Below are 22,125 nucleotides of genomic sequence, written 5' to 3'. Positions count from 1 at the left end.
TGTGTGTGTGAGTCTCTCTCTCTCTATTCCCTTATTTAAATCCAAAATCTGGCCTTAAATGTATGGATGTTGGCAACCTTAAATCATGCAGTTTAAAGTGGCTTACTTTTTTCTCAATCGCCAATACAGCAAAGGCAGTTAGCTTTACTGTTGATTGGAGGTAGTTTTTGACACGCTTCGTTAAAGAAAATGCCTGTTCTGCTCGGTCGAGCATCGAGTTGTCGGCGGTATGGGGCTTTCAGCACAGATTTGTAAAAATATTTCTAATGCCCCCCTTTGCTGCTTGCATTCTTCTTCTCATTTCTTGTGTTTATGCTTTGCTGCCCCTGTATTCAAGCAAAATCTAACTGACTTACCTGGAATTTACTTGTGTCACCGAATTTACTCGGTCAGTGTCAGTGAGTTTTTCCAGTTTGCGTGCAATTCCGTATCTGTTTAAAAAAGCTGCCTAGTTTGCCTGTGCATTAATCAGACCCTGGCATTCAGTATTAAATAGAAGTAAAAGTACACAAATACTACTTAACCCCTTTACCAAGTGGTCAGTGACAGTTCAGAAACAATATTTCTAAATATTTGAGGTTGTTGCGTTACAAGCACAGCCTTATTGCTTTTTTATTTTTTTATTTACTGTATGCAAATTATCAGTGTTGCTTTCTTATAGATCAAGACCAAACTGACCAAGGGATTAATGGGTATAAAATTATTGAAGTTTTGTTTTGTTTTGTTTTCTTCCCAGGTGGTTGGTTATGGAGAGAAGGAGAATGACACTGCCAGCAGCTCCAGTCCTCCAGACTCGCAGAGCTCCTCTTATGGAGAGGTGTCCCAGCTGACATTCCTTCCTGTCTCCCCGATAATGGCAGACGTTACCGCAATCACCGACATCCGCGCCTTTACCTCTACCCTGCACGTCTATCCCTTCCACAAGATCCTCAAGTAGAGTGCCTGCTCTCCCAGGCAGCCAGGTGTGGGCTACACAGCTCCTCAAAGATTAGCATTCCTCAGCGTGCAACAACAACAGGCTAGCAAGTACTAGTATCTGGCAACTCTGCAAATTAAAACATCGTCTTCTAGGCACATTGACCTTTCTCTTTCCTCCCTTTGTGCTGTGAATTATAATCTTTTTTAATTAGAAAGTGGCGAGTTTTTGCTGTGCAGCCCTGCTTGCTTTGGGGATCTACTTCCTCAGGGATGAGATTGCAGAGGGGATGAAGGATGGGTCAGGATTAATCCAGAGGCGTGTTGAAAACGATATATGATAAACCAGGAGTAGACTTTGACATGCTGCAGTGTTTCAACAGTGACTGTTGATATTACATTAAAAAAGGGTGCTGTTGAAATATATATATTTTTTTTTTTTTTTTGTGGGACTATATTGAATAAGCCTTAGTCGGTATCTGTGTAATGCCAGTCCACGTTCATTAGAAGTGATAGGCTTGTGCTGAAGTTACCAGGATTGAACCACCCCACTGACGCTTTCGAAAGTTTTCAACCCCACTTCAATGCTGTCTCTTCTAAACCAGAATTAAGGAAAAACCTTTGCTGTGTCAAATGCTTTATGCTTCGGTTTGTCAAGGCGTTCATCAAAGCTGGTTTTAAGTTTCTTACAGTTCTCATGCTGGTTGTGAAGGTTTTCCTTGTTGCTTTGATCATGGATGCTGATGATGGTAATTGAATTGAGATACTTTCAGATTCAAAACACAAGGACTTTTAAGGACCATCACCATTTCATTTGTAATCAATAAAAAAAAATCCTAGTTAATTCAATCCCCCAAAATGCAAGGTCTCTTTTTTGGAGAGCATGGTTTTTGCATACTTGTCATTGGTTGGTGTATATGTAATAAGATGGTTAAAAAGAATAGTGATGAACTGAAACAGGTTTTTGTAGTAGGACAGCTGCAGGTGTGTGTTTGTATCTCTTGGTTGGTATTTATTCTGAGATGAATATTTACAACTGTTCCACTGCAATCAATACCTTGAAATCTGCTCAGATATCCTGTTAAGAGCAAGGACAGTAGAAGGTTGGTGAGCATAAAAAGGCTCTCTTCTTTTTTCTTCCATTACCTTACTAGGCAGAAAACTGATACGCATTTAATTTTCTTCTTATTATTCATTGGGTGTGCCAACTTCCAGTCTGGGATGAAAGAGAGCTTTACATAATTTTGTTTTTTGCTTTTGTGCCTTTGGTTTGATAGGGGGGTTATTTGTTAAAAATGAAAAGTGTAAGACCTAATCTTAATTCTACCCTAGAAATAGCAATTCAAATGTAATATTTAGGGGCATATACATGTATTATTAATAATGCAGATTTACTGACACACTTATTCTTTACAATATGTTCTACTGTTAAAAAATAGCAATATTTTGGGTCATTATGTAATTTATTCTTTAGTGTGTGTAAAATGCAACATTACCTTGAAGTCACAAGTACTTCCAATAATTACAGTACATACTGTAATGCTAACTTATGGCATATGCATTAACTTCAGCCTCACATTAACTGTAATGTTACTTTGAACTATTGTAGAGAAAGTTGGTCTTAGAATAAATAAAGACTTACAAAGTATTTATTACATAGGTTTACCTTCCAAAAATTCAGTTGAGAGATAAATACATTTGGAAGGTTAGGTTTAAGGGGACAAAGATGGCGCACTGACAAATCCTGATGATCACTCACCAGTTACAAACACACATTGCACATGAGTGGATTAAACTGTACTTAATTTTTTATTTTTTTTTTCCTTTTATTGAAAATCGCCCTTTACTTTTGAAAGAGCAGGACACTCACTACTGTGGGACACAGGGAATTTGTTCATAATTTAAATCTGATTTGTTGTATAATAATCTGTTACCTAGCAACTCTAGGGGATGGGCCGAGACCATTTTTATATATATGCGCCTGCCCAGTTACTGCATGTCACCTGTCTTATCTGCACCTGCTTTGAGCTGATAGCCATCTCTTCACTTAAATATTTGTAGCTTTTCTTAATGCATCAATTTTCTATACAGTGTATTCAAATAGAAGTATTTATTCCACTTCCTTTGTCAGATTTATAGTCGGCAATCTCTAGTGCGCCGTAGAGGAGGCAAGGACAGAGTGGTGTGTTGTGAACATAGATGACTACTTGACTTTGGCTGTAAGACTACTTTGTGCGAGTGGTAACGACATGGTTTTGAGGAACACTGAGAACGTTGCACCATCCTCATCACTTCAAACAAGCACTTAGGATTGCCTAAAACAATACTGTTATTAAGAGATGCAGTGCTTGCTGACTGCTTTTATAAATCATGGCATCAGTTTAACTGTACTTTATTAAATTGGTTGTAAACCTGCTATTGTGCTGATATGATTTCATTGTCTACCCTACCCCTATAAAGGAATGTTGCCTGTTAGAACTTTCTGTAGAAACATTGACATAGTGCCTTGCAAAAGTATTCAGACCCCCTCAGTTTTCACATTTTGTTGCTTTAGAGCTTGCAGCCATGACACTTTGAAGTAGGAATTAATATGTGTTATATATACAACCTACTCCACACATTCAAAGCAAAAACAAAAATCAAGTAGTAAATAGATAATTATGAAATAAAAATGGAAAAGTCATGATTGCATAAGTATTCAAACCCTTTCCTGTGGCAAACCTAAATTCAGGTGCACAAAATGAACTTAACTTAATGAGCCACACAATTAGTTGAATGGCCTTGTCTGTGTGCAATATTAGTGGTTCTTGTGATTTCAGAATAAAAACACCTGTCTCTGTAAGGTTCCTTGCTCAGGTAGTGAATTAAGTAAAGAGTCAACCATGAGGATGTAGGAGCTTTCAAAGCAAGTCAAGGATAAAATCCGTGCAAAGCACAGATCAGGGTACAAAAAAATATCAAAGTCTCTGAATAACCCTGTAAGCACGGTCTATTCAATCATCAAGAAATGGAAGGTGCATTGTACCACCCTAGATCAGACCATCCCTCCAAACTGAGCAGCCGGGCAAGGAGGAAACTGATGAGGGATGCCACTGTGAGGCCAACGACAACTATGAAAGAGCTACAGAGTTCAATGGCTGAGTTGGGAGAAAATGTGCATCAGCCAACTATATCCAGAACACTTCACAAAAGTAGCCTGTATGGCAGGGTGGCAAGAAGGAAGCCATTACTAAAAATAAGCCAAAGCCTGCATGGAGTTTGCAACAAAGCATCGGCGTGATCCTGCAAAAATGTGGCAAAAGGTGTTGTGGTCAAATTGGAACTTTTTTGGTCTAAAAGGGCAAGCTTTCTGTTTGGCGCAGACCCAACACAGCACATCTCCCAGTCAGCACCATCCCTACAGTCAAGATGGTGGTGGCAGCATCATGCTATGGGGATGCTTCTCAGCAGTGACTGGAAAGCTTGTTAGGATTGAAGGAAAAATTGATGGAGCAAAGTACAGTCAAATACTAGAGGAAAACCTGTTTGTGTGCTAAAGACTTAAAACTGGGGTGAAAATTCACCTTTCAGCAGGACAATGATCCAAAGCATAAGGCCAAAGCTACACTGGTGGCTTAAGAATAAGAAAGTGAATGTCCTTGAATGGCCCAGTCAAAGTCTTGACTTGAATCCTATTGAGAATCTGTGGAAAGGCTTGTAATTTGCTGTCCATAAGCAATCCACAAGCAACATCAGACAGCTTGAGCAAATCTGCCAAGAAGAATGGGCACAAATTGCAAAGCTGGTAGAGACTTACCCAAAATGACTTCCGGTTGTAATTGCTGCCAAAGGTGCTTCCACCAAATATTGAGTAAACGTATTTCAGTTTTTGCTGACATTTACTGTAACTTATCTTACCCTTAGAAGTCTTCAGTTTGAGCATTCAAGTTTTGAATAAAATATTACGTTTAAAAAAAATGTGTATGCATCATTTTGTAATTTCGCAAAATGGGACACCATAGGTACGGTCTGAATACTGTTGCAAGGCACTGTATCTATTGTATGGATTTTGCCTTGAGCATCCGTGTAGCAAAAAACAAAAAAACAATTCCATCACGCTACAGCTTTATTATGAATTAAATACAAATACATGAAACATATGCAAAACAAAAATGGGAAATTTATTAAGGTTTAATATCTGCATCAATAAACAGGAGAATCTGGTACAGTCATCGGTTAAGTTTAGAAACAATAAGTCTTTAAAATAAAAAAATACCGATTTATTTTTCTTCAAGCGAGAGACACTGTAAAGAACAGCAAGGCATCAATTCATTATTTTAATTAACACACAAAAATAAAATTATTGACTTTGAGAAATTATATATATTTATTCCTAAACATCTTGATGTCTACTTTAATAAACAGATCCAAAATGAAATGGAGTTCTTGCTATGTTTACATGTCTGTAGAAGGTATGCTAAGCAGATTGCCATTTACACTAACACAGGATCACTGGATTGGATACAGATTGAACCAGGCTAGGATTGGATACATGTGAACATCCAGCTTTTTCTGCAGTCTTAACTTAGAACTTTCACAGAGCCTGCAAGCTTGTAGCGATCACTTTTATTTCTGATGACAAAAGCACAGATTTTTTTTTTCTTTATCTAACAATGTGATTGGTTCATGTTTACTAAATGGGCAAGCCTTATCTTGGGTAGTGCTAAAAAAAATAGGCTTGCTATTGTTACCTGGTCCCTTAAAAGTAAAATAACAGAGTGCACAAGGAATTGGTCCGTTGATCCACCGACTCTAGCCTGGTCCAGTGTTAATGCACTGGTTTGGAAAACAGTTTCTGTAACTTGCCCTACTGACTGAGCAGATTTCTTTTCAATATACATTTGTACAGTGATGAGAGAGAGAGAGAGAGAGAGAGAGATCTCTGGATTATGCATAATGACACTGCAGGTTCAAAGGTGCTCATATCCTCACAGAGCCGATATCAACAGGGAGGAAAAAAAAATACAGCCACTGCTGGCTACTTCAGCAAGCAAGGTTCCCACTCTCTCCCCCTCCTCCACAAAAGGTTTCTGAAATTGTTTCTTCCTCAAATCATCCGTTTCCCTGAGATGCAGACCAACCCCTCCACTCCCCTCCCTCCAAAAAAAAAAAGAAGAAAGATGCTTCAGGGTTCTTTAGACTTGCTTAAAAATCTATGACGGCGGTGGCTCACGGAGCAGACCTTGAGAGAAATCATCACTTCTGAAGGAGGGGTGGGGGGAAGCAGAGTAAATATTCTGTCATTCAAAGGCTTTAATAAGCGGTTTCTAAAGAGTTCTACTGAAGACTCAAAGTCCTTGCTTTTTTCAACTCCCACCCATTCTCAATGTTTGTTGGCAGCCATACGTTTTAAAAGGGGTTCATCATAGACCCAGCATTCTCCATCCTCATGGAATAACTGCAAAGCAGAAACAGAGTTACTGAAGTGCAATGATGCTAGCTGATTCTTGTTAGCTAGAAAACTATTATAAAAAATAAAAAAAATAAAGGATAAAAAGATCCTAGGGCTAAAATAAAACATCTTAAATCATAACCAGGCACAGAATATATTCTGATAACAAAACATTGCACGAGATACCTCTTTATACTTATATTGCACGGTTCAGTTTTGGAAAATGTTTTTTAGTTGTGGTCCTTGGGTTCCTGAACTCCAGGTTTTTATCTCAGTAAGGAATTTAAACAGTGTGGAGCTACATTGATTGTACTGGAGTCTAGGTTTATCACCACACTGCAATGCAATTTTGTGTACTTGAAGACCATGGTTGGGAAAACAAACAAAAAAACACCTCTATGTACTTTAAGATTTCTGGTTCACAGCGCATTCAGTGAACAGCCAGCAGAATACTGTTTGTGTACTCACCCGCGTTTCCCACTGCATCTCGTTCTCCTTCCTCTCTCGGGCCTCCGCTCTCTGCTTCTCTTCAAGGCTGTGCTTTGCTTCTGTTGCAGCATCAATGTCTCTTAATTTTAAATTAACCGTCACGTCCTTCCATAGGCTGAAATGAAAGGAGGTTTGTTTAAAAAAAGGGCAGCTGTTACGTAATGTAATCCAAGATTAGTAACCTTATGTTTGTTACTTGTTTCTAGTTAATATTCCCCAATTTGTTTCAGTGACATACATACAATAATACTTCATGTCTGCCACATATACAGCAAGGGAAGTTCCTGCCAAATCAGTTAATGTTGTCTAAACCCATCACAACACTGGCAGATAAGTGAAAACACATCAGCATTAGGGTTGCATTTCCAATAACACTAATTTTGTCAATCATACTGAAACTGCTTGCAGTGTGCCAGGTGTACAATGATCTCAGGTACCATATTCCCCAGGTACTGTATCAATTTTAGCACACTGCAGTGATCAATTTTATTTAGAGAGCATTATAAAAATGTCAAGCAAACACAGCTTTCTTATTATTTATTTTAATTGGACATTATGCTTTTAGAGAATGTGTGCATCTGCCAAGTTCTATTGCTCTGTGGTGAGTGTTTATCCCACAAGAGCTGTGCAGTGGCAGATTGTCTTTATAAATCACCCAGTCATATACATCATCTCTGTCAGATTCCAACAGAACATATCCCCCAGTTGCTGAGATAGATAGAGATATATATCTATATATAAGAAAAAGGAAGCAACTCCTCACCTCCGGGACTCATACTCCAACTGGTCTTCCAGCTTCCTCACTTTCTTCTTGATCGTGCTCATCTTCTTGGTGTCGATAAACAAGTTGCTCTCCTACAAGACAAGCCTAACAGTTGCACATGGTCTCTGCTTACACCCATTAGCAGTCACATGGGCAGGCTGATGAAACAACTACGATTAACAAAAATATAAAACAAACACTTGCCAGTGGAGCACTGAAACTGGCTATAACAAACAGGCTATACTTTTGAAACCAGTTGATCAAAAAAACTCTAACCTGCCTTCTACATCCTGTAGTTTCTAGTGCATCACAAGAAGGAACCCCTCCCATCACACAGTAACATTTCAGGAAGTCTGTATTATGGGTTCAACGAGAGTGAGGTGCACACTTACCCCCGATGCCCACTTTGCATACATGACACCATTCCACTCGCCATCAATGGAACAGAATGACTTCTTATCATTGGGGGGACTGCAAGGAGAGGGGAAAAGGTACAAGAGAATCATTTAACCTAGGAAAGAAACACCAACTACTGTACTTTAAATTGAATGTGTTTCAGGGTATATCATTACTACATAGTGACAATTGTGTATTATATAAAATCTTTTGCAGCAAAAGTTTTGCTTTTGTGGATGGGGACAAAAAAGTTACAAGAAATAGATGTCCACAATTTTATTTCAGCTTTTTTTTTTTTTTTTTGCAAAACTCCATAAATGCTAATTCAAAAGTATTCATGCCGTTTGATGCTATGATAGTATTGTCTACAAGGTGCTAGAAATTTCAATATGATAATACAAAACCTAATTCTAGAAAAGTCTAGATAATACTGGATTGTAGGTGAACATTCTTAGTAATTAGGATTAGGCACAGGATGATTGCTGTCATTACCAATAAGTCAATATGGGAAAACGTAAAGAGCTATCTGAAGACCTTAGGCAGAACATTACTTATTTTCATAAAGGATACAAGAAAATTTCCAAGCATCTGAGTATCCCAATTTCAACTATTGCTTCTATTAAATCGATAAGTACAAGACTCATGGTACTGTCACAACACACCCTCATCTGGAAGAAAGAAGGTTCTTTCACCAGAACAAGTAGAAGAATTGTGAGGAAGGTTAATAATAATCCGAGATTGACTACCAAAGATATTCAAAGTGAACTGGCTGCAAGTGAGACTGGGGTTTCCATTTCAACCATAGGCTGAGTATTGCATGGTGAAGGTCGCAATGGTTGCAGGCCAAGGAAAAAGCCATTCTTATGGAAAGCGTCACAAGGACAATCGCTTAAAGTTTGCAAAAAATTTTAATGATGGATATGAGTTATAGTCAAAGGTTTTATGGAGTGATAAACACAAAACAAAACAAAAAAACTATTTGGTCACGCTGATAGTCGTTACGTTTGGAGAAAGTCTGGTGAAGCGTAGAAAGAAAACACCACCACACCTACTGTCAAACATGGAGTGGTAATATCCTTCTATGGGCTGTTTCTCCTCTAATGGCACAGGAAATGGATTTCATAGCACACCAAAAGATATTGGCCAAAATCTGAAACCCTCCGCTACACAACTGGACATTCGAACACGACAATGATCCAAAGCACACATCAAAATCTACTTCAGAATGGTTAAAGAAGAATAAAATCAAGGTTCTGAAATGGCCTCGTCAAAGTCCTGATACAAATCTGATTGAGAAACTTTGGTTGAGTTGCTAATTGTTTAAAAGAGGTTATTACTGCTAAAAGATGCCTCAACTAGCTATTAATTAAATTTAATTAAAAAAAAAAAAAATTGCTGAAATAAATAAATAACTGTAGACATCTATTTTTCTAACTTTTCTTCCTCATCCACAAAAGCGTAAGTTTGGCTACATTTCCTATAAGAATTGTTTTCCTGTAACTCACTGCAGAGGCCCAACTTATTTTTTTATAATACATGGATACCATTGTGATGCTAATATTAAAGAAACAAGGTTCAGCAGTACAGTTGGGTTTTTTAAAAACAGTGTCTCAATGCTGTACAGACATTATGTCGTTATCCGTTTCTCTGAGATACCAGCTTTACATGATTAACAAACATTGTCATTTTGTTTATCATTACTGAACATTTCTTAACTGTGGGTGTTGTTGAGTGAATTAAAAAGCATTAAAATAGTTTTTTTTTTTTTTTTCTCATTTATCTGCACATCCTACCACACAACTTCCAAGTGTAAAAATATTTTACAAATTTCTAAGAACTGAATTAAAAATAAAAACTGAAATAGCTTGGTTGGATAAGTGTCCACACCCCTCCTAAATTAGCTCAGGTGTAACCAATCGTCTTCAAAATCACCCACCAAGTTAAGTGGCCTCCACCTGTGTTAAACTGTAGTGATTCACATGATTTCAGGATAAATTCACCAGTTCCTGTAGGTTCCCTCTGCTGGTTAGTGCATTTCAAAGCAAAGACTATGAGCACCAAGGCGTTTTCAAAAGAACTCGGGTACAAAGTTGTTGAAAAGCACAGATCAGGTGATGGGTATAAAAAAAATATCAAAGGCCTTGACCATACTTTGGAACATGGTCAAGATGATTATTAAGAAGTGGAAGGTGTATGGCACCACCAAGGCCCTGCCTAGATCAGGCCGTCCCTCCAAACTGAATGATCGAGCAAGGAGACTGATCAGAGAGGCTACCAAAAGGCCAATGGCAACTTTGCAAGAGCTACAGGCTTTTATGGCCAAGACTGGTCAAAGCGTACATGTGACAACAATATCCCAAGAACTCCACAAATCTGGCTTGTATGGTAGGGTGGCAAGAAGCAAGACATTACTCAAGAAAGCCCACCTTGAATCCCGTTTGAAGTATGTAAAAAAACACTCAGGAGATTCTGTAGCCATGTGGCAAAAACTTTTGTGGTCTGATGAAACCAAAATGGAACTTTTTGGCCTAAATGCAAAGCGTTATGTTTGGCGCAAACCCAACACAGCGCATCACCCAAAGAACACCATCCCTACTGTGAAGTATGGTGGTGGCAGCATCATGTTATGGGGATGTTTCTCATCAGCAGGGACTGGGGCATTTGCCAGGATAGAAGAGAAAATGAACGGAGCAAAGTACAGAGAAGTCCTTGAGGAAAACCTGCTGCCCTCTGCAAGAAAGCTGAAACTGGGACAGAAGTTCACCTTTCAGCATGACAACGACCCAAAGCACACAGCCAAAGCTACACTGGAGTGGCTAAGGAACAAAAAGGTAAATGTCCCCGAGTGGCCCAGTCAGAGCCCAGACCTAAACCCAATTGAAAATTTGTGGCATGACTTGAAGATTGCTGTCCATCAACGCTCCCCAAGAAATTTGACAGAGCTTGAACAGTTTTGTAAAGAAGAATGGTCAAATATTGCCAAATCTAGGTGTACAAAGTTGGTAGAGACCAAGCCCAACAGACTCCAGCTGTAATTGCTGCCAAAGGTGCTTCCACCAAGTATTAACTCAGGGGGTGGAGACTTATGCAATTTTGATCTTTCAGTTTTGTATTTTTAATATATAATTTTTTTCTCAATAAAACCTTTTTAACCCTTGACAGTGTGGAGCATAGTGTGTAGATAAGTGGAAAAAATACTCATTTAAATGCATGAAACTGAGGCACTGACACAACAAAATGTGAAAAAAGTTCAGGGGGTGTAGACTTTCTATAGACACTGTGTATGTATGCATGTATGCATGTATGCATGTATGTATATTTACAGAAATGTTCGATCACTATATATGAATTGTAAGCTGCCCAAGGGCTTTTAAAATAAGTTTCTAAAAGCACTTACAAGATCTCGGCTGTGATTCTGTGCTTCTTCCCGCCGTAAAAAGGTTTTGTGTGGAAGCTGACGCTGGCACTGTATCCAGTCTGGGAGCAAGAGATTGTGCACTCCCCTCCCAGCTCTACCCAAGGAACTGTGAGAATGGACCTGCCAAGAGAAGAAAACAAAACACTGGCTTTGCCAGTACTGTGCAGGATACATCTTAACTGACTAAACAGTGTCTGTCTTACATAACCCTGGAAGTAGTTACCTTTCTGTATATCTGAAATAACATTAAGAACGTCTTCTCATAATTTGCCAGCATCGTGCTATAAACTAGTATCAAAATTACTTTTGTGAAATGTTATATAATCATTGTGAAGAACATACATTTAAGCATTTAATTAACCATTTAATTTCTTAGCTTCTAGTCCTTTGAAAAGCACTATGAAAATTACATACACAAATGTGCAGAATACATACCTTCCGTAGCCATTGGGGAAAGTGAGAATATAGTGTTCATCATACTCTAAACATGATACACACCCTTAAAAAAAATTAAATAATAATGTTTATAAAAGCACATTCCTATAATATCTGTAGTATTCAGATGTTACAGTGGATACATTTTAGACCGTGAGAAAACCACGAGCAGTCTTAGTCTTCACATTAGAGGCAGGCAGTGTGTTAGGAATATTTAGACAGCTGTCTAGATCATGGGAACAACCCAACACAGACTGTGCCGATTTAAAGACGTTCGCTCCTTGCTGTTGATCTACACAAATCCTTATTCTCAGCGAATTCAAAAGAAATTTTAAAAACTCACCTTGTCCAATATTATGGACCCCAATTGACATTCCTAAAAATTTGGACTTTGTCCAGATGTGAGCATTGAACTGAATCTTCTTGCTGTAACACTCAGCATAAAACGCAGAAACTGCAAAGCAGAGACAAGACAAGGAGGCAAATCAATAGCCATACACAAACACTTCAGCTTCACTGTGAATGGATTGTTGCAGTGCACAACTGTGGCATCTCCCTGGTAAAGTATTTAATAATGTGCTATAAATGAGTAACATCCATGCGCCCCAGAGAAACCCTGTTCATTTCCCTAAGTGACATTAAGGCTGTAAAGGTTTAAAGTGTAAATGGAAAGTCAGGAACATACAGCTGTAAATTCAAAACTAGAGCCATCAGTATGATGAAAAACTCAATGACCATAAAATATCAACAGGGTTACAGAACAGAACAGTAGAAGATAAGAATTAACAATTAAATGTTTAGTCACAATTTGATAAGCGATTCTCCAGATTAATGCATAAATGTAATTGTGACATACAGACAAGATATTCTTAACTTAAATGTTACTACCAGATTTTCATACAATGTAAATCCAATTATCATCAATAAATTGTGACAGAAATGTGGCTAATCCATGGCTTGAACTCGCTCGTGATCACTTGTAAATCCACTGTGACGCACAACCAATTTTTAATAAAAAGACAGAACTTACTGGGTGGATGATGTGAGACCTGCTCTGCAACAAAGGACACGTCGTTCTTACTGCACCAAGGAGCAGGCCCCCCTGAAACAGGCTCCTGGGGAGAACAAAGGGCATCGATCGTGTTCGTGTCACAATACTCATCAACTACTACAGCCAAAATCAAACAAATGGGTCCTAAAATACAAACTGTAAGCCCAATCTCCATGATTATGAAACCCAGTCTAAAGCACACAGAACTAGCCCTGGGCAGATTACATAAGTGGTTGATTTGATCAAACTATCAGGAGTCAAGCTGGACTGCATCAAGCACCTACCTGTGGTTATGCTGGGAGTACCACCAAGGAGAAATGGTTACTGCAATACAGGTGGATTGCTTGGTACTGTAATATGTTTTTTATTTATTTATTTATTTATTTTTTTAAAGTCCAGCTATGGTTACAATGGGACCAGTTGAGGCTTAAGGAAGGAGTTTGGATTTGTAGACAGGGGTCTGACTGCTGGTTGCCATATGTAAGAGAAGTTTAAAGTCAATTCTGAATTTCACTGGGTGCTGGAGATATAGTCCAGTCAAATACATTAACAAAAAAATGCACAGGGCTTTGGGCAATCCCATATGAACCTTCTAGCACTGCTAATGCACACAGCTGTTCAATCAGGCTTTCGGTTTGTAGTTCTTTACAACCAGCCTATTGGGTAGGCTGCTGGAAACAGTTTTAAAATACATGCTAACCAGCCTACAAAGGGTTGTTGATATTAAAATCCATAACTTTCAATTATTAATTATAAAAGGTCAGTGAGGTTAAAGCTAACCATATGCATAATTTAAAAGGACAGTTCCCATTTGCATTATGCATGAAAAAATAAATTGATGCACTTAAAATGCAACTGCTCTCTGTGGAAATGCCAGCAAACACATAACAAGCAGCATCACTCTGAAGAGGAGACATGCCTGGTAAATTGGGGCATTTCAGTACTTTGTGGGTTTCTGTTTAGACAGCTGTGCGCGCGCACACACACACACACACGCACGCACACACACAAGTACTCTGGACTCACTGCATTCTCCTCGCTGTTTGAAGGCAGGTCCCAGTAACACAGGAAGATCTCTCCCAGAATGGGGTTGTAGGGTTTCTTGGCCACCGAGCCCTTCCGTCCTGCGTGAAAGGCAGAGAGGTACCATTTCAGAACCTGCACCATGCGGTCCCTGGGATCCGTCTGATCTGCAATACTATCACAAAAATGCATTAGACATGTGCTGTAGAGAGCAAAGCAGAGGCTGGCATGATCAATCGCAGGGGCTGGCGGCAACTACACAGGGCTGAGTGGCAAGAATCACACATCCACGCGTTACCCACCCAGCTACAATGAGAGACGCTGGGTTTGCGGGTTGGAGAAGAGTTACAAAACCTAGCTGTGGGAGGACGATCCTAAATAAACAACAACACGACAGACTATGCAGTTGTTATGAGCCAAGTGCCTTCAAAACACCCAATAAGTGTGCTAGTGACCAAATTCATGCAGTCATGCAAGTGTCAAGAACCAAATTAGAGCACTTTGCTTCTTCCGTGACTTTTTATAAACCAGAAATAAGGACGCAGTAATCTAGAAATGCATTTTGTAAATTCTAGTTTTTTGGGTTTTTTTTTAGTATTACTACATATTCTACCTTTGAGTGTTATCCTTTGGAATAAATTAGTTATCAAGGTATTGTAAATACCCGAAAAAAGATGTACCCATCAATCAATCCTATGTATTTGTATTAACATTCACATTCATCATATCTGTCTGAATACATCCACGTTTGTGTCATTCAAAGATGTTTAGTGTCAGAAGGAGTCGAGGGTAAAGTTGTTGCACATGACATAGTACACATTACATAAAACCATCTAAATACAAAAAGTGAGAGTTATTTGTATGGGTCTGCAGAGTTGATGTTTAGACACCACTTCAACAACAGTTTGCCGCTCTTTGTAAATGAGAATTCATAATAATAATAATGGTTTTAATGGTATGTTAAAAGGAGGGAAGGATAACTGGGCAGGGTCTGGAAGTGAATTCTGATTAGATGCTACTTGGGATTACAAATGAACAGTAAAATCCCATTGCACAGCAGATTCAGCCTTTAGCATGATCTTGATGGAATAAACCCAAGCTTGGGGACAATCGTGCTCTTGCTAGACCTACAAACGCCTTCACAACATTTCAAAACTGGCTTGTCTAGCAGTATAATCTAACATACCAGCACTGTAATCAGCAAAGCCCTCAGACTTTAAAACTCTGCACCATGTTTCTTGGCACAGGCTGCAAGGCAAGCAACCACTTTAAAAACACTTGCCAATATTTCCTAGATATTATCTGTCTGGTTAAAACATTGTAAGATTTATGACGCAATTCTAGTAAAATGCCCAATGCCCCAGGTCAGCTGACATGATGAAGAGCAGGAGGCAGACACAGCAGAAAGAAAGCTGTATCTGCAAACTGCTAAGGTCTGCAAAGTTATCAAGAACATATTCTTTAGAGAAAACAGTAGGGTCTATCAACCCCAATAGTCAGATCTGACAACCAGTAAATAAACCCTGGTTTTAGACCTGTGGACATCAGGATTTGGGGAAAATATAAAGGAGTTCTTTAGATGTAGTATAGATTTACCTGACAAACAGATCGGGGTGTGCAAAGAAGTCAGCGTACATTTCCAGCAATGATCTCCTCTCCAGGATAAACGTAGGAAGAACCACCTGCCGCAACAAACAGGAAAGGTGAGACACTGATTACAAATAAAATCTTTCATTTTAACTGTTAAGACTTCTCGTTGAAATGTTCGTCTTAAAAAAGGTTAACCTCATCTTAACTGTATTTATAATGCCCCAAACCAGCTTAATTGTACTGATTCCATCTATGATTAATAAAATGTGTTTCCATGCAGAAAGGCTTGCCTCAGAAACAAATCCAGTCTGTCTGAGATGCCCCTACAATTTAATCTAAAGCAGCGATGGAAATAAGACACCCATTGTATAGCAGACTCACCCATTCAAGGTTTTAATATGTGCTTGATTAATAAGTGCTTGACCAGTGTACAGGTGACAAGCTCAGCTGTCTTAAATCAAAACTGCTATGCAATTAGTCTTCTTTACATTCCCGTAAAGCTATGTTAACCAGAGGAAAAAAATAGAACAATAACAAAAAAAAAAACCACTAATCTGATGACTTTGTGGTTTGTAAATCCCCTGCCATTGTCCTTTGTAACTACCAAACAAACACAAACTTACCAGGCAAGAAACTTACAAAAAGTTTCCAGTTCGATTTGCATGTGCCCTTTTCTACACAATGACCTGCAGGTTTTCACTGTGGCAAATTTCATACTTCACAGTAAAAACACTGACATGGGCAATTTGCCCACAGAGGAAAAAATCTCAGACAATGTTTTCACAGATAACTTACTAAGCTTTCTTTTTTTATTAGTTTGTTTTGATCCTCGCTATCAAATGGCAAAGTAAACTTCTTTTTGGTACTCAAACCTTGTACTGTCCAAAGTCTGTGTAAATGATGCTATTGATCATTTTCCTTCCTGGAGTTGTGCAATAAAGCAAACCGTTTACAAGCATTTGTATCAGCAGACAGAGCCATTCCAGCTGTACTAGCAGGGTTTTGTAATGAGCAATCCCAAGCCCCTGCCTTTCCTGCATGGTGTTTTTGCAGTTTTCCCAATCTTTTTCTATGGTTATACAATGCATTTACTATAGGTTTAACCTGCTTACCAAACCTAACAATTCTTTGCAATGTTTACCTATGCTTTATTACACATTGCTATGCTTTTACAGTACAATGCTTTGCTTTTAGAGAACAATTCAGGGTATGAACATTACACAGTTGATGTTACAAAAATACATCTGAAAAGGGTTATACTTTATAACAGTAAAACGACAATAAAACACCTTGTTGTATTTTTACAAAATGTTTAAGCTTTTTCAAAAAGCTTTGTCCTTCTTAGCAGTTCATTACAAGTGAATACTGTGGCATAATTGGAAATATTAAATAAGACTAAGCACATAATCACGCCAACTTTTTATTGAGAAATGCACATGCAAGTTTAAATAGTAAACATATGTAAAAGGTTTAAACTTTTAATCTAGTAGAACACAGATTTACAGGCTACATCTGGAGATATGCCTTCCTGGTTATTGATGCAGGTCATATCTCAATGGGAGGTTGAAGTTGGGTTGGGTGCTGCTCCCTTAGGCACAGGCAATGTGTGTGAGACCTGTGGAGTAGCCATCTCCATCTATACAGAGCGCACAGATACTCCTACAATACATACAATTTTCTATCTGTCAAAGAGATTGGAGCTGGAATGAACACCAGTGGGAATATTGGGGGGGGGGGGGGGAATCCTTACGTAATACAGTGCGGTTACATAAATTCAACATATTAAAAAGGTAGGTGGCGCTGCTGCTGTTGGAAAACTTGAAGTAAAGCTTAGAGCCCATCTAGTTAAAATGCTGCATTTACAGTTTTTTTTTTTTTTTATTAGTAAGAATGAAAGAATAGAATTCCTCTGTGTATGTTTTACTACATTCTTCTATAATGAAGCAGACGTCAACCGGTCGGGTTTCCTCAAAGGTGAATACAGGATCAATGTTAGAGGTCATGTCTATTTATAAACTTATTAAAAGCGCCATACTACATATCTATATACAGACTTATATAAAGAGAGATAAGGTGTAACCTGACTGCAGTGCTCATTAAACATACAATTAAAACTAGTTTATTTTTCAGGGGCTCACAAAATACCATAATAAACCACTCCCCTTTTAGATGAATTTATTCTATTTATTTTTGAGCAGGCTTAAGTTATTAATTGAAACATGATGCTACTTAATACAATAATTTTCAATGTATTCTTTGCTTCCGACCAGCATTTGACCAAATGCATCTGGGGTAGAGATGTCCAAGCTGATGAAAATCACAGCAAATAAAGCAGGTGTCAGTCATACCTAACGTTTTCCTACTGTTTGCTTTCAATACCAGTATCTGCACCACACTCAAATCACGGCACATCGTCAGCTAGCCGGTCAGAAACAACAAACTGAAAGGGGCGAAACTTGTTCTACGATTAACAGCTTTTATGCTGTTCCGATGAAGAAAACACATACTCTAAAAAGGTGAATGACTTATTACGGCATTTTTCGAGCTGCTAAAAAAACAAAAAGGTGCAACATTAAAATTGACCTTGTAGTCTTTTCAAACCTATTAAGAGCTGTGGAGCGTCTTATTGGATAGGACATTCCACTGAAGAGAGCCACATTGTGAAGCATCTCCACACCCGCAGAACTGATAGACAGCTGGTCTCTCACCTTGGTCAAGTCCATCCCCAGTCTGACCTGGGACAGCAGGTGCATGATGACACTCTTGTGCTCCTCCACAGACTCGCCCTCCCCATCGTCATCCCGGTCATCATGGCTGTCAAACCGATCTGTGAACAACAGCAACGAGTCTCTTAACCTCCTGCTTTCTAACTGTCAATGTGGGTTTGCTGTGAGTTGGCATACAATTATAATTATGCAGGGAGTCCAAGCAAGGTCCTGGTCATGCTATAAATGTAAATATGTAGGCGTGTGTTGTTTGACAAAAAAATGTTTTGTGCTCTCCAGTGGTAACCTCCTCTACAATAGGTATTATTGCTTTTGTTTAAGTCATTTGCATTGATTTAAATTGGCACACCAATAGAATATCAGCACAGATAAACAGTCATTCCGATATGCATGGAAACACCTCTACAATGTATAATGCATGTCTTGTGTGTTTTAGCAAAGATATTTAAGTATTTTAAACAATTATATTATTTCTGTCCTGAACTGCATTGGGCTTTTCCTCAAAGACTTCTGGAGGTTTAGCTACTGTATATTCTCATACTGTACAGAGTAATGTTCTCTCACAATTCAGTTTTCCCTGTACTTCATTCATTAAGAAACGTTTGGGACAGTTTTATCTTTACCTGGTTTTCTTTCAATGTTACCATTAAATGTTTGTAAGGTAGAACACCTTCCCCATAAACATCATATACTCCTGAATATAAAAAGCACATACGTGCACAGGGCGTTCAAGCTGAGGAAATGCTTCACTTCAGTGATTAAATAAATGGATTCCCACCCCTTTTTTCAGAAAATTACTCTCATGACCTAATGAATCCAGTTGAAGCGCATTCTTTTTGAGAAACAGAATATAGTTAAACAAATTTTATTACAGCTATCCAAACAACATGCCTCAAATGAAATGCAGGGCAGGTCTGTCTGCTTACAAATCAGTAATGACCTTTTCTCCTTTCCCTTTCTCTTTCCCGTCAGGACACAACAAACCAAGCATGCTTGGGCGTCTGGTAGACTTGCCCAATTCGTGAACACAATGGGACAGACATGCACCATTACTGGAGTCTGAAAAACACCAAACTACTTTCTATTATTTTACTTATTTATTTATATTTATTTTTTACACACCTTCCCCAGCCTTCTATTTCAGTCAGCATTCTTTGTGTAAATGCTTTTCTTTGACATGCAAGAACTAATTAAAGAGATGAGAACCCCATGTGATTTTGCATGTGTATGGTTTGGCGAGGGTCTATTGTTAAACAATTCCTTATCAACACTGCAAAGGCTAACAAAACAAATCTAGCTTGATCTATTCAAATCAGGTTGTCATTTCCAGGGAGTTTCCTCACTTCTCAACCCTGTCCCCCTGGGTTCACCTGCATCAGTGGTGCCATTCGACATGGAGGAGTTGAGAGACTCGTTGGTGTCTGGACGTTTCAGACTGCTCCCTGTGCTGCTGTGGGGCAGCACTGCCGGGGCCATAGACGGACTGTGCAGAAAAAGAAAAAACCAAAACCCCATCACCACTTCGTAGCACAGCAGTGCCCTTTCCACCCTGCACAGAGAGCAAACACTCCATCAATATACAGGACTCCAGCAGGCAGCTGCCTAGGCTAAAAAAAAACGGAATTATTACACAGGACCGCTTCACACAACAGAAACCTTGGGTATCCAAATGGGGTCTACGAAAGTGATGGTAGCTTTTCATGAATATTGCATTTAGAAATCAGGCTGACTGGTGGCTATAGAGGCAGTGAACTCTGAACAAACAAATACAATATACATTAAATGAAAAAAAGGCAGACTTAACACTGAATAAGCAGAACGTTTCCAAATTTTGTATTTTTAAAGATTTTATTTTTTTTCATTAATATGAAAATGGCAATATCAAAAAGTAGTATCGTATTGGTAGTGGAGCCTGCATAAAATGTAAATACAAAAAGACAAGTCTGTATAATGAAAAAGTACAGCTATATCCACATTGTGCCTTTCAGACTTATCACAGCTGTAACAGCAGTTCTCTTGTACTGCATGCAATCACTTGTGCTACAGAATGTCTAAGTTTTACCACAGATGGATTAGCAGTACGCTGTAGTGCTTTAAAACATATCCCCAGTTGCCAGGGAGATGTAAAAACAAAAACATGACTAATTATTTCTTTACTACTGCCCTTAAAATATGAGCAATAAAATTAGCCAGTCCTTTGAGATTAAAGCACCAATTTCCAAAAAAGTGTAAGGTCTTTCCTGGCAATTGATAAACAGTGGCCCATGCCTGTGCGGGGATTCCAGTGTCCTCATTCTTGTCATTTTAAAACAAACAGCTCTTCAAACAGGTGACTTCTTTTATTTTACTAAATGCGACTATGTAAATAGGATGGTTTGGTTATCTAGTAACTAGAGTTAATACATCAAACAAGTTTTAAAATAAACAAATAAATCATTAACGACAAGGGTGATCTCTGTCTGGTTTATGTATATATGTACTGTATTAAAGTTTGTATTAATGAGTTTTAGTAAGTAAAATATTCATCTGTTAGTGCAACCTAAGCAAAGCGGACACTTACCCGCTCTCCTCTGCCACCCCTCCCCAGTCCCTCCTTCCCAAAACACTGAGACCTGGAGCCAGGGCCATTCGCTGCTAAACTTTAATTCCCAAGCACCCATAGAGTGTCACTGCAATCCTGACATTCCCCTGCAATCTCTGTGCTGCTACTAAACACTTGAGGAACTGCGCCGATTAAAACAGAAGGCTCCGCCTGTGCCTCACGAGGGGTTGGAACAGGAAGGAGGCAGGCAATGTTTTTCTAACTCAGCAACGAAAAGCACACCCATTTGTAACTTGAGGCAAACCCCTACCCAGATTTGTCTCATGTGATTCATTAAAATGTATAAAACATAACTTAACCCTGTGGGAACAGCCATTCAAACTTCCACCCATTCATTCTAAAAGCAAAGACAAACCTAAATGAAGCACTCTTTTACATGGAAATATTGAAATACCTAATAGCATTTCCAAACCGAATACTGGCTTTCTTGAATTAAAAAGTAAATGTCAAATACAGGTTTGCAATTTTAAACTTCTTCTTGAGGTCATGAATTGGTATGTAGTTAAATAATAGTTATTCATATTTGTAATGTGCAAGTACAGCATAGTTGTTTTCAGGCAGTTTTATATGCCCAATATTCACTTCAAAGCCAAGGACAAGTCACTTAGCCACCATGATTCTTCATTTGCCTCTCATTTATTTCCAGGTCTGTCTGGAACCTCACTTACACCAATGGCCAACACCAATAAATATTCCTCTTAACCCTTACTCTGCCACAGACAAACATATCTGTTTTGTTTTGCTGTTTATTTATTTATTTTGACACCTATTTAAGAACTTTTATTCGTTACTATACTAAAACCAGTGCAACACATACAGAAAGGCACTCAAAATCACCTAATAAATCACACAATCTCAAATCGAGTTTATCAGATTACAGCCAAATGCAATCCAAAATGTTTATGAGGCTGGAAGTGTATAATTGGTCCTTCTGAAAATCAATAAAACAAATTCTAAATACAAAATAAGGAGAGTATGATAAAAGTTTGGACAAGATTGATGGAAAACGAAGGCGGTTATTGCGTTCATTGTGCAGAATGTGACAGACTGGGTTGAATCAGGAATGCTTGTTGCAGACGTTTTATAAAATGGACGACAACATCAGAGTAATAGACTCACACCTCTCTAGACAGTGTTCCAGGGCAGTACTCACTCTATGCAGCGTTTTGGGGAGGTGCTGGTCTGGTAGAACTCATCTGCATCATAGAACTCGTCTTCACTACTGGAGTAGGAGAAGTCAGGGACCGTGTTGGAGGACAGGTTGACGTGACTGGGGGAGGTGACGC

At 38.7% G+C, this 22,125-nt stretch overlaps 2 protein-coding genes across 7 annotated transcripts in view; one reads left to right on the top strand and one right to left on the bottom strand.

The window, feature by feature from the left end:
* nrd1a (nardilysin a (N-arginine dibasic convertase)) overlaps positions 1–3,330 on the top strand; it is a 34,451-nt gene extending 31,121 nt beyond the window's left edge. Inside the window, exon 31 of the mRNA XM_041270046.1 lies at positions 737–3,330. Within this exon, the coding sequence (XP_041125980.1) occupies positions 737–937 (201 nt within the window). The 3' untranslated portion in view covers positions 938–3,330. The remainder of the gene's footprint in view (positions 1–736) is intronic.
* Positions 3,331–5,002: 1,672 nt separating this feature from the next.
* LOC121327403 (oxysterol-binding protein-related protein 9-like) overlaps positions 5,003–22,125 on the bottom strand; it is a 70,817-nt gene continuing 53,694 nt past the window's right edge. For 4 of the 6 annotated variants that reach the window (XM_041271446.1, XM_041271448.1, XM_041271451.1 and 1 more), the window contains 13 exons: positions 21,993–22,125; positions 19,581–19,720; positions 18,220–18,338; positions 15,518–15,603; positions 13,925–14,096; positions 12,878–12,962; positions 12,191–12,301; positions 11,848–11,911; positions 11,392–11,532; positions 7,991–8,069; positions 7,599–7,690; positions 6,815–6,950; positions 5,003–6,352 (listed from right to left, as the gene is read on the bottom strand). The exon at positions 21,993–22,125 is cut by the window's right edge and continues 27 nt beyond it. In XM_041271446.1, coding sequence (XP_041127380.1) covers positions 6,278–6,352; positions 6,815–6,950; positions 7,599–7,690; positions 7,991–8,069; positions 11,392–11,532; positions 11,848–11,911; positions 12,191–12,301; positions 12,878–12,962; positions 13,925–14,096; positions 15,518–15,603; positions 18,220–18,338; positions 19,581–19,720; positions 21,993–22,125 — 1,433 coding nt within the window. In that variant the 3' untranslated portion in view covers positions 5,003–6,277. The remainder of the gene's footprint in view (positions 6,353–6,814; positions 6,951–7,598; positions 7,691–7,990; positions 8,070–11,391; positions 11,533–11,847; positions 11,912–12,190; positions 12,302–12,877; positions 12,963–13,924; positions 14,097–15,517; positions 15,604–18,219; positions 18,339–19,580; positions 19,721–21,992) is intronic. The other 2 variants (XM_041271447.1, XM_041271449.1) reach the window with 1 other exon arrangement.

This window comes from Polyodon spathula, chromosome 14, assembly GCF_017654505.1.
Source record: "Polyodon spathula isolate WHYD16114869_AA chromosome 14, ASM1765450v1, whole genome shotgun sequence".
NCBI classification, from domain to species: Eukaryota; Metazoa; Chordata; class Actinopteri; order Acipenseriformes; family Polyodontidae; genus Polyodon; species Polyodon spathula.
This window is presented reverse-complemented; position numbering and strand designations above follow the sequence as displayed.